At 41.3% G+C, this 12,314-nt stretch overlaps 1 gene segment (V, D, J or C); it reads right to left on the reverse strand.

Moving 5' to 3' along the window:
* The window catches only part of LOC105814408, a 254,908-nt gene extending 251,956 nt beyond the window's left edge, over window positions 1–2,952 (reverse strand). The window contains 2 exon segments of the C gene segment in view: window positions 2,301–2,596; window positions 2,846–2,952. Coding sequence covers window positions 2,301–2,596; window positions 2,846–2,894 — 345 coding nt within the window.
* Between the last annotated feature and the right edge of the window lie 9,362 nt (window positions 2,953–12,314).

Here is a 12,314-nt window from a genome sequence, read left to right on the forward strand (position 1 = left end):
AAAAAAAAAAAAAAAGAAGATCCTTGGAGGGAAAGGAGCTTTCCAGTGGATATTATGGGATTAACATGGTATAAACAGTCTGAAATATACATAAAAGGTAAATTTGGGTCGGTGGAACAAACAGAAAAGAAATGCTAGAGCCAGCAATGAGCTTGAGGTGCCTATGGGTCAGTGAGGAAAATAAACTACCTGGAAGAGAGGCATATTTTGGGAAGAACTAGTAATGAAGTTTAGACAGTAAGGGTGAGCAGATTTGGGGAAGGGGGAAATGAGAGATGGTTAAAAGGATTTAGACTTGGTAAGTAAAGTGTTTGAGCAGTGAAAAGACGTGATCACGTATCTGCAGAGACTGAAGTTTAGCAAATGTGATTCACCTCATCATCTTTTGAAAAAATAAGATGACATCTTCTTTTTTCCATTAGTCACTCAAGTACTCACTTGCCCTTATTAGCAATCAGCCCAGTAAGGTTCACCTGAATTCTCCTCTGTTCTTTCTCTATTAAATTTTCAAAGAATCTCTGAATTAGTTTGGATTTCTCCCCAAAATAAAGCCTGCAGCAAGGACTCGGGTGACAGTAGTTTATTTAGGAAGCAGGATTGAGGAAATAGGTAGACCAATACTGGGGCTTGATGCTGCCGGACTCTCCCAAGAAGCACACAGGATGCCTCTCAGAAATGTCTACTTGCAGAACCCAAAGCTAGTGCATTTATCCCTGGCTCTCTTTCCCCACTGGTTGGTGCTTGCCAGCGGGGGTAAGACCTACAGTGTGAGGTTCCCCTACAGTGTAAGACCTACACTTGCAGGCTGGGCTTGCCCAAGGACTGAGGGAGCTCCTGAGGGATCAGAGAAAGCCCTGGGGTAAGAAGTAAAAGAACATACACAGCGTGTGCTTAATGTCGGGTGTTATCAGCTTGAGGTGAGTGTGAGATCCCCCAGAATTGTCTACCACAACTATGGCTAAAATCAGAGATAGGCACTTAGCTGGACCACGGGCACATGTGATATCAGTTATGGTCCTCTCTTTGCACTACTCAGATGTGTGCTTGTCATGTATTATTGCCACGGTGTCCCTGAATCTTCAGGGCTGTGGCTGGCTGCGGGCTCTTTAAAACACTTAATATGGGAAGGTTGCATGACATTCAGATCTTCAGGCCTTCATTGCTGAAGATTTCAGGTCTCATTTCTTGTCACTTTGCCTTTTTCAGGTCTTGTGGCTACAACTGCCACTTGCTGTTTCTATTGGGCCCCCAAACACCAGGAGACACCAAAGTGAAACGCTTAAGTTCCACACACATTCCTCCTCACCCTCATGTGTCATAACAACCCAGTGCTTCATGATAATGAGGGTCAGTTACCCTCCCATCCTAATTACTCTCTCTTGCCTGCTGGACCATTCACACAGGAGTTCAAAGTGACCTCGGTGGCAGTCACACCTGCAAGTTACCGAATGCCCTGGTGGAGGCATCCTTCCTTTGGGAGCTAAGACCTCTAATCCAGCAGGGCCTGTGGGAAAGGGAAACATAAATTCTGAAAATGAGTTATAGGGAGTGATATGAGAAGACTGGATTTTGCTTCCATTTCTTGGTTTCTAAACTCCTGTTACAGCACCATATATTAGCCAGTGGTTTAATAAATATTATCGCTTCCTGAAGGATAGCATTCCAACCACTGAGGGTGCAGCCCCCGAGCCGGCTGCTCAGCAGAGCCTTTCTCAGGCTGTGCCATCATTCTCCTAGGCCTCAGACCTGGCGCCATGGGCCTAGGTCATCTCTGAAGTCCGTGGTGGGCCCGGTCAATCCCCTCTCTTGTTATGGCCCAGTGTTAAACCTGTTGTGTTCTAAATGGGTACCTTGTTCTGAGGAGATGCAGTTTTGGACTAGATGGACAATTAAAAGAACAGGGAACAATTAACAAAATGGAAAAGGTTCAGATTCCTGGAGGTAAGAGCTCCCAGGCAAATTACAAAGATTCTCTGGACAGACACAATGCTTAGGACGTGTGATCCATTACTGTACCATATGAAGCTCTCAGGGCCAAATGCAACAGTACCCATGAAGGCACACAATAAAAAGCACTGCATATGTCATTATCTTTGCTGTTATTTTAAGGAGTGAAGCTTGCAGACATCCATCTCTCTGTATTTCTTATAGTCAGATAGGAGGAGCTTTTATTCCCAAGAGACGTCAATGATTTTTCTATACCTGTTACACCAGCCACTCCCCGCCCCCGACCTTTGCACAGACACTGAGGTCTGAGGTTTCTGTAAGCCTCTCCTTGTCGCTTGTCTCACTGTGTGAACCATGAAAGCACAGAAATACATCGCAGCATCCTCCAGCTGTGAGTCTGAGATCTCGAGACTGAAGGATTTGGCTGCTTTCTGGAAGTTCACTGAGAAGCGATTCTCTGTTGCATTTTGTTGCTTATAAGCTTCTTGGCGAATAATGAGAATCATCTGCCTGCTGGGAGGCTGCTTGTACCAGAACAAATAATAATTACTGTCGCTAGTGGCATATGTGCAGTCCAGGGTCACCGTCCCTGCTTCCTGCACAGACATCTCTGGTTGAGATTGAGTGACTGTCTGGGCCACACTGGATCCTGTGGGAAAGAGGAGAGAAAGGGCTTCACTGGGGTATCATGTCAGAGAGAGGAGCAGACAGACTCATAAGCTGGTTCCCATCCCCACCCACCTTTCTTTTTGATTCAAGCCTCAGGCAGCATATGTCTGCTTTCTCTCTCCAGGTAGATGGGATCTAAGAGACAATGCTGTTCTTTTCTATTAATGTTTCCTCTTCCTTCATAGCCCCATTAGATGCCATTATAAATAAAGACCTACACCTTCCTTACCAAGACAGGTGGAGACCACGACTGCCCACAGCCAGCTAGCAAGTGTCATGCTGACAGCGTTCACCTGCAGGGTGAAAAGTCTCCTGCTCTGATCTGGGTTCTCTTCTGCGCTTGGTGACAAGTCTCCTTCAAAGCAGGAAATGCTATGACACGTGGGACGATTATGTCTCAGCAAGGAAAGTTTTTCTAACACCTTTTGGTCTCTCTTTCAGAAAATAGGCCTTTGGTTATAATTTCAAATGAGAGTGAAAAATGTTTTCTGAATTCTTTCGGTCTAGGAAGAAGATAAAGAGGAAATGGAAATGGTAAATTATTTTATTTATTTATTTAATTTGTTTTATTTCAGCATATTATGGGGGTACAAATGTTTAGGTTATGTACATTGTCTTTGCCCCACCCAAGCCAGAGCTTCAAGCGTGTCCATCCCCCAGATGGTGAGCACCGTACCTATTAGGTATGAATATACACATATCCTCCTCCCTCCTCCCATCTGCCTGACAGCCAATGAATGTTATTTGGTAAATTATTCTTGATAAAACCTAATCTTGGAGAGGAGAGTGGAATAGTGGGAGGAAGCGGTGGATTCCACTCACAACAATGGCAAACTCTGTGATTTTCCTTTCCTTCTTCTTCTTCCTCCTCCTCCTCCTCCTCCTCTTCTTCTTTTAAATAAAAATGACAAAGCAAATCTTATAAAATATGAACATTTAATTATCAGTGATAAGAATATACCTGTTATACTAATATATTCAATTTTTTATATTTTTATAATTTCTCCAGATATACAAAGAATGAGAAAAAATACATAAGCTTGTGACTGACAGACCACTGACTAAATTCAGAGCTAAGTAAAAGCAGAACATGTAGTGTCTAATTGTGCTTATAATTTCCATGGATTAAAAGAAAGCCATGTTTATGCTACATCAGGGAGCTCTGACATGACTATTACAGAAGTTCTCATCGGCACTAAATTGATTCAAAAAATTTAGTTTATATTTATATTAAGAGTTGCTCTGATCATTCTCATTCCATTTTGAAGAAATGTTGTGAATAAAAAACTTTTTAAAAACTTTACTCTGATTCATTAGAATTTTGCATTTCCAGAGGGAGTGACAGGGATCCTTACGTAATTCCAGAACTGGAGTTTCCAAGCTGGGAGTATGAATGAGGGCCCAGTTTCCTATCAAGTGCTGACAGAGGAGTAAGGGTTCTCTGTGCCAGAGGCAGGTGGCTGAGTGTCCCCACTCAGAGAGGAGTCGTGAGCATGGGGTCCAGCCCTGACTGAAGCCGCTAAAATCCCTTATGCTGCAAAACTCAGTTTGACGGCCATGGAGGAAGGAGCACCAGAGTTTCTTCTAGATCATCTCCACCCTTGTCTCATGATTTGAATTCCTGAATCTCGGTTTTGGATCCCTGAGAGTCAGCTCCAAAGGAAGGATTTGCATGTCTGTAGTTTATTGCCAGTGATTCTAGGAAACATTGGTAGGAAGCGAATCAGGGAAGGAAGGAAGCCAATGCAGGGCGTGCCATCAAGACAGCTGCCACAAAAGCCAAGTGGAACTTAATGCAGCTGGGTAACTTGGGAAACAGGATAGCATACCCTTTGGAGTTATCCCAAACGAGGCATGAAGAAGCTGGAGTCGTCATTTATAACCTCATTGTCCATCGCTGATGAAGGACTGATTTGGGGGCACTAACTCTTGGGCATTTCTGGCTTGTGCTGAACACACTGCTCCCATGGCCAGAAAGCAGTCTTCAGAGTTGCTGGGATTTTCGGAGAGCAATGTTCAGTGGGTTGAGGTGACTGCCAAGGGGATATGGGTGGGGCCCCAACAGCATCTGTATGGTTCATTCCTTGCTCTGCTGAGACCCACTTGTGCTCTGTTAAATTCACTCAGATACCTAGTTCTTTAAAAAAAAAAAAGACAATAGGAGGGTTAGTGGGACAAGTTACATTTGCTGAAGTTGATTCCATGTCTGTAATTCATATTTATTATCTTCTTCCAAATACCTTCTATACCACTCATTCTTGATTCTCTTCACCTTTGACTAACAGTTCTATTGGTCTAGATTTCTTTCCCAGGGAGGTAACCTAGACAAGACCTTCATCCCTGAGGCGTCTAAGCCCCTGGCTATTCTGCTCTAGTCAGGCCACAGATGCTACAATTGCCGGCTTACAGTAATCGCTGGCATAAAAGTGCTGAAAGTCATCCCAGTGAATCCTCTGAGTTTTAGACATATTTTCCCAGCCCCCACTAGGTAGTAACAACCCTATAGTTTTGTGATAATCAGGACCAATTATCCTGCCAGTGTAGTAACTCCTTTCTTGACCTTATGGTCTACTAACATGAGGATCCCCAAATTACCAGGCAGTGTGTGTAACTTTAGGTTTGATAAAAACCTTTCTGTTTCCCTAGTAGAAGTATCCTCCTCCCCTTTCCCCTCAAAGGGAAACAAGACCTCTAGTTCAGCAGAACCCACAGTTGTGAGAACAGGAAACATAGAAGTGGGTCATTGAAAGTGGGAGTTGATGGGGAGATAGTCCTCCTTCCATCCCTTGGTGCCCAGGTCTATGTATTTTATACAACAGGGGCACAGTGTTACCTTGAAGAACAGCTTTTCAACCCCTCAGAGAGCTATAGCTAATCTGGTGCTGTAGTTGAGCCCTTAAGTGGTCACTCCAGAGTTCTATCAGGCTGGTAGTTTGTGGCTAATGTTATATGTTGCAGGGTCAGTAGACCCAATGGACACACGCCCATTGTCACACCCCTTGCTGTAAAGTGGGTTCTTTGATGCAAAGGGATGTGAGATCCCTTGACGATCATAATAATGAGATGCTCTGAGCCCTCAGTTAGCGCCTATGTGCAACACTGTGGAGGGGGAGACAAACTCATACCCAGAATATGCATTAATAATAAAAGTTTCTGATACTTCCAGGCTGGAAGTGGTTCAATGTTATCAACTTGCCAACAAGTGGGTGGTTGGTCTGCTTGAGGGATGATTCCGTGTTGGAGGTTCATGGGCTATTGCTAACAGGGTGGATGTTTGGCAGCACAAGTAGCTAAATCTGTCTCAGTGAGAGAAAATTCATGCTTCTGGGCTTATGGGGAACCTCAATTCTGTCACCGTGGCTAATCTATTCATGGATATGTTGTTCAAGTACTGAAGTGGACAAGGACAGAGATCCTCTGGCTGGCCAACATGCTCTGGATGGATCATCTTGTCCACACGGTCACTCAGTGCTTCCTCGGTAGTGGGTGCTCTCTTGAGGGTATTGACGTGAGACACAATGATCAAAGCAGTTTGTGCCTGCACTCACTGCTCCTTCAGTCTATGGTCATCCCTAAATGTGACTCACTCTCCTCCTACCCCATCTTCTCAGGGTTCTGACCCTAGAAAAGAGCATTTTTCAAAAAGACTCATGGTTTATAACTTCGGGCCATACTGCTGGACTTTTCCTCTCACCAGCTGGTTGAACTTTCATCCCTTTTAAGGAGGAACTAGTGTTTCCATTATATTGTGTTCTCATTTTCCCACTTCCTTTATGAGCTTTGTACTATTTTCCCTCAGATTTTGGTGCTTGATCTTCTAAGTCAGTCTTTTGGGAATGTCAAAATATATTTTTTTTAAATACTGAATTTGATGGTCATGGTTTTCAAGATTTTGTATTTTCTGTGTCTTTGTAAAAGTCTATAAAGGAGCTCAAAGGCAAGACTTTTACTCTGTTCTTTCTTTGTTCTTTAGTGTTCTCTCTTTTTTGATATCAAGCCTTAAGTTTTGGACCAGCTTTAACAGAGGAAGGGCTTCACACTGGGAAACAAAATACATTAGATAGTATTTGAAAGCATCATCCCTGTGCACATGGTCTTCAAAAGCAACGTTGACATTATGATACAGAAAAGCCCCTCATATTGCTTTTTGTTCACAGCAAAGTTACAGTAAGTGTCCCAGGGCCCGTATAAAAGGAGGCGTGCTTGGGCCTCTCTGCAAGTTTTGGGTACAGGTGCAGGTGCTTGGGGAGCACTGTGTACTCGCTGCACAGAAGAACACGGTTGAGTCATGGAGCTGGGAGTCCCGTATATGCAGGGAAAAGTGTTGATCTCCTTTGTTAAACCTGGCTGTGAATCTTCCGCTGATCTTCTCCTTCACATTTGATCGCATTTGTATCAGGGAGATGAGGCTTTCCTCAGGATCCTGCCTAAACCACTGGAAGAAATCTGAAGCGCTGTCTCTGTAACTGCAGTTTAGTGTGAAGCTGTCACCTTCCTTGACTTTCAGGGAAGGAGGACTCTGTTCCACTTGTGGTTGTTCATTTGACCCTGCTCCGGAGGAATGAAAGATTTTCATACATAAACTGTTTTGTTTTGTTTTAGAATTTTCCTTATTTGTTTTACATTCCTTGGAGACCCCAGATTGTCCCTGGGATCCCTTTAGATTTCAATGCCAGGGCTGCCCCCACTTTCTGTTGTTGCCTGTGCCTTTCCTCCCCTCTCCCCCTCTTCCCCCACCCTACTCACAGCTCAGCTGCACACACAGGAGCACCAGAGAAGCACTCAGGGCAGTGTCCATTCTTCCTTCTTCCTGGAGCCTCTGCGGATTCAGTTTGGAGGCCCGGAATTGACCATGCTCGATGGGCCTAGTTCACTGTCCTGGATTCTTTTGGTTCTTTTGGTTTGGAAGCCCTAGGGGATCTTCATTCTGTTTTCGCAGCCAATCAAAAATGTCATTGTCACATTAAACACATAATTGAATGTCCTCCCTTCCTCCCAGGTCTCCATTCACCTCGTTCTAGTTTCCTGCAGTGCTTTGTCAATGGAAGCACTGCCCCCGTGTGGTCTGAGCTTTTTTATTAATTTTTTTTATTCCCCTCTTATTGCAAAGTAACTTATTATGTTAAATTAAAGGTAAATAGGACATACCTAGAGGCAAAAAGCAAACAAAAAGGAAAGAAAAGAAGCATAGTGTTAAAAGTTCTGTTCTCCGGTGATGACTGTCTGAATATCCTCAACACTTGACACTCCCTCCCTCACTCTCCTCAGCTTCGATGGAAATCTGTGCAGGTTCTTCGCCTGTACGACACTGTAAGCACATTCTGAGGGCTATAAATAGGTTCAGAGAAGACTGATTCTTTCCCTACCAGAGCATTATTATATCTCTCCATCAGAACAGCTTTAAATTAGTTAAGAATTAGACCTTTTTCAACTTTTCTCTAAAAGCACAAAGAAGGGAAATACAGTGTCCTTTCTTTTAATATGTTCCCAGGTGTGAGAAAGCAACTTGGTATACGGCTAACGCCAAACATGTTAGGGCTTTTGCAAACATCCAAGTGCTTCTTATGTTTAGATCTGGGCACCTGTGCAGACTCTGGTAATTTCTTGTGTTTTACCCACTAGTTTTCTGAGACTCTGCATTAGGGTCTCCTGTATTTGCAGCAATGATTGGGGACTCAAGATGAATAAAGGATAGGGAAGAAAGTTTCCTTCTATTCTTTGCCTACAGTTCTTACCCTGCTGATTCTAGGTGTCTAACACTCACTCCCATCTTTTTAGCTACAAGCTTCCTGGATAAAGGCCTGGCCTTGGCAAATCTTTTCCCATTTTTTTCTTCCTTTGTTTCTTATTGTGGTTGTTAGATAAGTGGCTGAGCCTCCATGCTGAGAGTCTATGAAAAGTAAAGAGATCTCCTTTGTAGTTAACTGTGGATGTTACTCTTCCATTCTTCTTCATGTATGAAATGTATGAAATTATTCTTCATGTATGTGAAATCTTCTCTATGAAATCTTCTTCATGTATGAAATTACGTAAAACAGGGAGAGTCTGCTTCTCCTAGCATTCTCCTACCTTCTCCTAGGCGCAGTGTTATTGCACCTCAGACTGGAGTTCGCTTTCTTCTGGAGGTGCAGGGTAGGGGTGACACTGGACTCTACCTGCCCCTGTCCTCACATTTCTGCCCCAGAAGAAAACAACAGACACATGAGGTAGTCACGCGAGAATCTAGCTCTTTGTAAATTGGTGCACTCTCCCTGTAACCTTGTGATCATTCTTCTTCCCAATCAGAACATCCTCACATCGCATCAAGTCTAAAACCACAGAAATGCTAGCAAAATTTCTAGTTTTCTTTTTGACATTTTTTTCTCTATTGGTAAGGATACTTACCAGGAATGTTCTCAAAGAAGGGGATTTTAGTATGGGAAGAGTAGAAGGAGCTGTCCCAGTTGAATTAAATGAGTAACGTTTAAATGAGTGTTTCCCTTGGAATTTTCTTCTCTCCTGTCTCTAATATGGTGATTTCAACATTCCAGGTAAGTACCAGCAGGCATCTATCTAGTTAAAGATGATTAATGATTTTCCTGAGCAATGATAAACAGAGGTTGTAGAAGGTAAACCATAAATGTTGAGTGCTATTACCCCAACAAGTTTATTCAACTTAACCCTGTGGGGACATTTAAGAAAATGTACAAAATAGAATATACTAATTATACAGTTGGGAGGATAAGAAAGACACACCTAAAAAGTTAACTAACTCTAGGGGGCAGTGCTTGATAGGCATCAGCACTTACTACTATGGGAGCGAAGTGTAAGAGCGAAATATTTGCAGCTTAGAATCAGGAGCTTAATAACTGGCACAAGAGCTAAGAAGAAAAATCATATGATTACCTCTATTGATGTAGGAAAGGCATTTGACAAAATGTAACACATATTCATGTTAAATACCCTCAAAAATAGAAATTGATAACTATTTCTTTAACGCAAAAGATGCATATGCCACAACCCCAAACCAGTACCTACTTATGGGGAAGCACAAGAAGTTTTCCTATTAAAGCAGGAAGAGGAGAAAGATGTTCATTACCTCTACCACTATTTAACATTGTGTTGGAGCTACCAGCTTGTGCAGGCAGCCCAGACAAAAACAATTAGAAGCATAAAAATTGGAAAGAAAGTGGTAAAATATCATCTGCATGTTTGCAGAGGAGATGATTGCACATCAGAAAACCTAAAAGAAAACAAAGACCATTAAAAAAAGACTGGTTATAATATGAACAACATTTCAAAAAACATTCCTGTCTTTCATATGTCGAAATAAGAAACAGTTGAAAGAAAATGTGGAAGAAGAGAGCACATTTTCTATTGTACAAAAGTGAAAGGAATGAGAAAGGAAAGAAAATTCTTAAGTGAAAATTAAGACTATGCAGACAGGTCAATTAATGGAATAGCATATCAGTAATTAGGTCCAAGCGTATATGGAAATTTAGTATATGGTAAGGATAGTATCTCAAATCAGTGTGGCGGGGGATGACTTTTCAGTAAGTATGTTGGAATAACTAACATTCTTTCTAGATATGAGTTTGCTGGTGACAAATGTGACTGTGATAGGCCCATTTTAGACCAGCAGTCTTCAAACTGGGGTCATGTACTCTTGGAGGTCTATGAAGACTTTCCTAAAACTGTTCTGCTCTAGAACATGCTTGAAGCCCAGATGTCACGTACTTCTTTCTTGTTTCTCTTTCCACCGTCACCCTTCCCTCCCACCCCTTTAAGAAAAAGTCTACATCTCAACCTTCCTGAATAGTGCATTGCTTCAGTTTGCTAAAAAATCTCCAAGGTACCAAATAAAGAGACAATTTATTAGCTTCTGACTTTTGAGGGAAAGTCCCCAATGGCTAAGCAAAAAATATTGCAAGACAGGGATATATTTCAACTGGAAACAGCCTCAATGCAAGGCTCCTTACCTTATCCGTCTGTCTACCTTAGAATTAGAATTATGAAATGAGCGGTTGTCACTGGAGCCTATCATTTAACATCCTTACTGAGTTGAAAAATGAAGTCAGACTTCTTTTTGATAGAAAATACATCTTATGGGGCTGGTTTGTTGACAATGTGAGGTGCGGAAGAAAGAGAAAAGTTAAAGTAAATTCTAAAATTTCTGGCTGTAGTAGAGAGATGAATTATATTTCCATTTTCCTGAAATGGGGAAGAGTGTGGGAAGAGTTTATGGGACGGAATCAGGCATTATGTTTTAGATATGTTAAATTTAAATGCCATTTAAACATCTGGGGTAGATGTTACACAGGTTATAGTAGATATAAGCCTGGCTTTCAATGGAGAGGGCTGGGATGAAGGTGAAAATATGGGAATCATCAATGCGCAGATGGTAATGAAAGCCACATTCCTATGAGATCACTTAGAGAGTGAGTGTAGATAGAATATATGTTTGAGGACTAAGCCCAGAGATAAAGCAACCTCTACAGGTCAGCAAGAGGAAGATGAGCTAGAAAAGCAGACTGAGAAGGAGTGGCAGCAAAGATGGTGTTTCAAATAGAAAACAGCCATAATGTCAAATTATCCTGAGAGATTCAATAACATAAGGAATGGTAATAGATTATTGGATTTGTGGGTATGAAAGTCACTGGTGACCTTAGCAGAGTGATTCCAGGGGACCAGTAGGGCTAAAACTCTGCCTGGACTGGGTTCAAGTAAGAGAGGGGTTAGGGAATAGAGATAATGAATTCAGAAAACTTTTTAAAGAAGTCATGTTAAAGAGAAACAAGGAACAAAAAGACTATGAACTGTTTTATCTATAGAATCACAAATTCCAGTTCTAGGATGCTATCTTAATAAAATGATGAGAAATTTGAATTCAAATTTATATTTAAAGGTGTTTACCATGATGCTATTTAAAATGATTAAAAATTGGAAATAATTAAAATATCCAAAACCAAGAAAATTATAAAATTATGGTATACCTATGATGTGGATAATCAATTCAAACTATAAATGTAAGGCTTTTTTAGTAATAAAAGGACATAAAATTGTTCCCACAATATGATGTAATAATGTGCAAAAATGGGAAACAAGTAAAAATAGAAACAAAAATGGAAACAGAAGTAAAATAAAAAATAAAAATGTGTTTATGTTTATGTGGCAGAGTTATGAATTTTTAGCATTTTTTGTAATTTTCCAATTCAAAATTCCTAAAACAAACATAGGGTTAACATCATTCTTATTTCTCTTAATGAAAGTAGACCAATGATTATCTGCCTTTACATAATTCTGGTTATTTTGACTAGAAAATGCTTTTATGTACCATAAATTCAGCTCATAAAATAGAATATAATTGAAAGTACACCTTTCCCTTTTGTCTGTAATAATTGATGGATCTATTGGTCGTGAATGACAGAATCTCAACTCATGCTGGCTTGACCCCAAAAGAAAGTATTTTGACTTTTGTAGCTCCAGGCAGAGCTAAATTTATAAGATCTAGTGTTCTCAGAAATCTTTCTTCCTATCTCAGTTTTGTCTTCCTCCATCTCTTAGACTAAGTTGTGAACGATGCCCCCTAAATCTGGGCATTGAATATATGTGGTAGCTTTACTGGTCAGAAAAAAATAAGAGAAACTGCACATGTCCACTAAAATCAATCTGTCTGCAAAGTAATTATACTCACTATTGCTTGCATCTTTGTGCTTAGC

Source organism: Propithecus coquereli, unplaced genomic scaffold (assembly GCF_000956105.1).
Source record: "Propithecus coquereli isolate 6110/MARCELLA unplaced genomic scaffold, Pcoq_1.0 Scaffold3, whole genome shotgun sequence".
In the NCBI taxonomy this organism is placed as follows: Eukaryota; Metazoa; Chordata; class Mammalia; order Primates; family Indriidae; genus Propithecus; species Propithecus coquereli.